Source organism: Alosa sapidissima, chromosome 3 (genome assembly GCF_018492685.1).
Source record: "Alosa sapidissima isolate fAloSap1 chromosome 3, fAloSap1.pri, whole genome shotgun sequence".
Classification (NCBI taxonomy): Eukaryota; Metazoa; Chordata; class Actinopteri; order Clupeiformes; family Clupeidae; genus Alosa; species Alosa sapidissima.
The window spans coordinates 2941214-2943713 of record NC_055959.1 but is presented as its reverse complement, the minus strand read 5'-3'; the positions used below and the strand labels follow the sequence as shown (position 1 = coordinate 2943713).

Genomic DNA, 2500 nt, shown 5'->3' with positions numbered 1-2500 from the left:
TCTTTCTTCACACCATTTGGGTTCAATTTCAACCCAAGAGCTTGGTCTTAATCCCCTTTCTGCAACTACCCCCCCCGCCCACCCCCAACACACACACACACACACACACGCACACACACACACACACACACTCCCTCCACCCCAGGGAAATCAGTCTTCCTGTCATTTCATCTGCCACCTTTCCCTCCGTCATCACTCCACCACCCCCTCTCTCTCTCTCTGTCTCTCTCTGTCTCTCTTTTTTTTCTCCCACAGCTGAAGAGGAGGACACGCACATACTTGCTTTTCTTTCCCCACAGGCCCTGGACAAGGGAAAAGAAGGACGGTGATGTTGGGGTCTGGGGGGAGGTGGGGTGGGGTGGGGGGGGGGGGGGGAGAGGTTGGGGTCAGGGGTGGACAGGGAGACGAGTGTGACGGAGCAAAGGAGTGTGTATGTGTATGTCCTGTGCGCGTCATGTTGGGATTGTGTGGTCACGAGTAGCGAAGCTAAAGGAGATAAACAGCGCAGGCCATCCGCTCACCTCCTCATGAGTCATCGCCGCCACCCTCCTCTCCTTCTAAAGAGAGCAGGAAGCCAGACACAAGATGACATGCTTTAAAAAGAGAGACGCAGAACAGACAGAGAGTACCAACAGCAACTTAAGAGAGAGGGAACGGAAAAGCTTTTTATTTAATCTCGCTTTTCTCTTTTTTCCTGCACCTGTTTTTTTTCTTTCGTTCTCTGTACTCTTTCCTGTTATCTACTTGTTCTTCCTCTTTCTTTCTCCCTTTCTTTTTTTCTTTCTTCTTTCTTTCTCTCTCTTACTCTGTCTCTCTCTCCTTTTTTCCGATGCTTGAATAGAAGTGGATCAAAAAGGTAAAGACCACGATAAACATAAAAACCACAGCTCGCCCTGCCCCTCCTCTCCTCTCCTCTCCTCCTCTCATCCCCCTCTCCTAACCCAGCACCGTGTGTAGTGCTCATGTTTGATGTTTATATCCCCCTTATTCCTTCTCCTTTTTCTCCTCGTCTTCTATCGTTTCCCCTTTTTTTCTATCTCTGTCCAGCTCTCTCTCTCTCTTTCTCTCTCTCTCTCTTCCTCTCTCTCTCTCTCTGGCTTATAACCAAGACTCTGAGATCCTTTCAGATTTTCTGCCAGTATTCATGCCTCTGATGACACCAACACACACTCATCACTTTCATTCATTGCCTCTCACACACACACTCTCTTCCACAGACAGTGCATATGCATGGGACATGAGAACACTCGGCCTGGACACAGACACCACACACACACACACACACAATATACAGCTAATTTTTATGATGTCATCCTACGTTTGCTGAGTGAGAGAGAGATAGATAGATATACTGTGTATATACTCAATTAGTACTACTTATAAAATCCACCAACTTTCCTCTAAAAAGTTCTGGTTGAATAATTCAACATTAACTAAAAATAATGCTAGTTAATGGCAGATATCCAAAACAGTACAAAAATAAATACCAACTGCACATCCACACACAAACAGAACACTATGCATGATGACATGATGACTGTTAGTGGATGTCTTATTCCCCTTCTGGGTACACCAGTGACTGCGCTCCCCATGTCCTAGCAACACACACACACACACACACACAGTCCAGTGTTTCCCCTACAATGTATTCATCAGCGGCGCAGCGCGGCTCCTGGAATTCAAGCACCACTGCAAAAGAAGTTGCCTAATTAAAAAAAAACAAAAAAAAAACACGCAAGTGAACTTCAGGAACAGCTGCCGTTCGTTCAGGTTTGATGTCAACAAATAATAGTAGGCTAACGTTGAAGGCGCAGTCAGGGATTCCACAGGAGATCACGCTTGTTTGTGTTTATGTTTAAGTTTATTAGCAGACGCAATTTTGTGCAAAAAAATGTAGCCTACATTATGTTAACCAAGGAACCAAATTAAACACGCCAGCGAGATAGCTCGCACAAGTAGCCTATTCCCAGACAAATTCCACGCATTGTTTCAATTTTGTTTGTGATACAGGCAATGCTTTCAAGCCCTGTGTTGCTAACATACCTAAGCTGTGAAACTAAGGTCTAGCTAGCCTATAGGTGGGTTTAAATGAATTTCAGTAATAGGATACGCAACCATTTACATCTGGAGATAGTTTGTAATTCCTGTAGAGCTCACCAAAATTATAGAAATGATACAAGACACGTATCTCCTATAATCCAAGATAGAATTTCCTCGAGTTTTTGAGCATTTATTTTACCAAATGACATGGGAAACATAATTCATTTTATCCACATATTCTTATGCAGCATGCACAACAACGCTACTAAGTTAGCTTAAAATCGTGATAATCAAGCAAGCCTCTAGGACCGTCACGGCATTAAAGTGACAGGCACTCAACTCGACTTGCACAGCACCAATACAGTGTAATGACATGAAAGAGAAGTCTATATAGTTTATACAGTGCTGTGCCAAAGTTAAGACACCCATGCTGAAATTGACTAAAGAGAGGAATAAAAAA

General features: G+C 43.9%; 1 protein-coding gene across 1 annotated transcript in view; it reads left to right on the top strand.

Moving 5' to 3' along the window:
* The window catches only part of adgrl1a (adhesion G protein-coupled receptor L1a), a 128290-nt gene that overhangs the window by 79979 nt on the left and 45811 nt on the right, over window positions 1-2500 (top strand). The window contains 1 exon segment of the mRNA XM_042085250.1: window positions 842-856. Within this exon segment, the coding sequence (XP_041941184.1) occupies window positions 842-856 (15 nt within the window).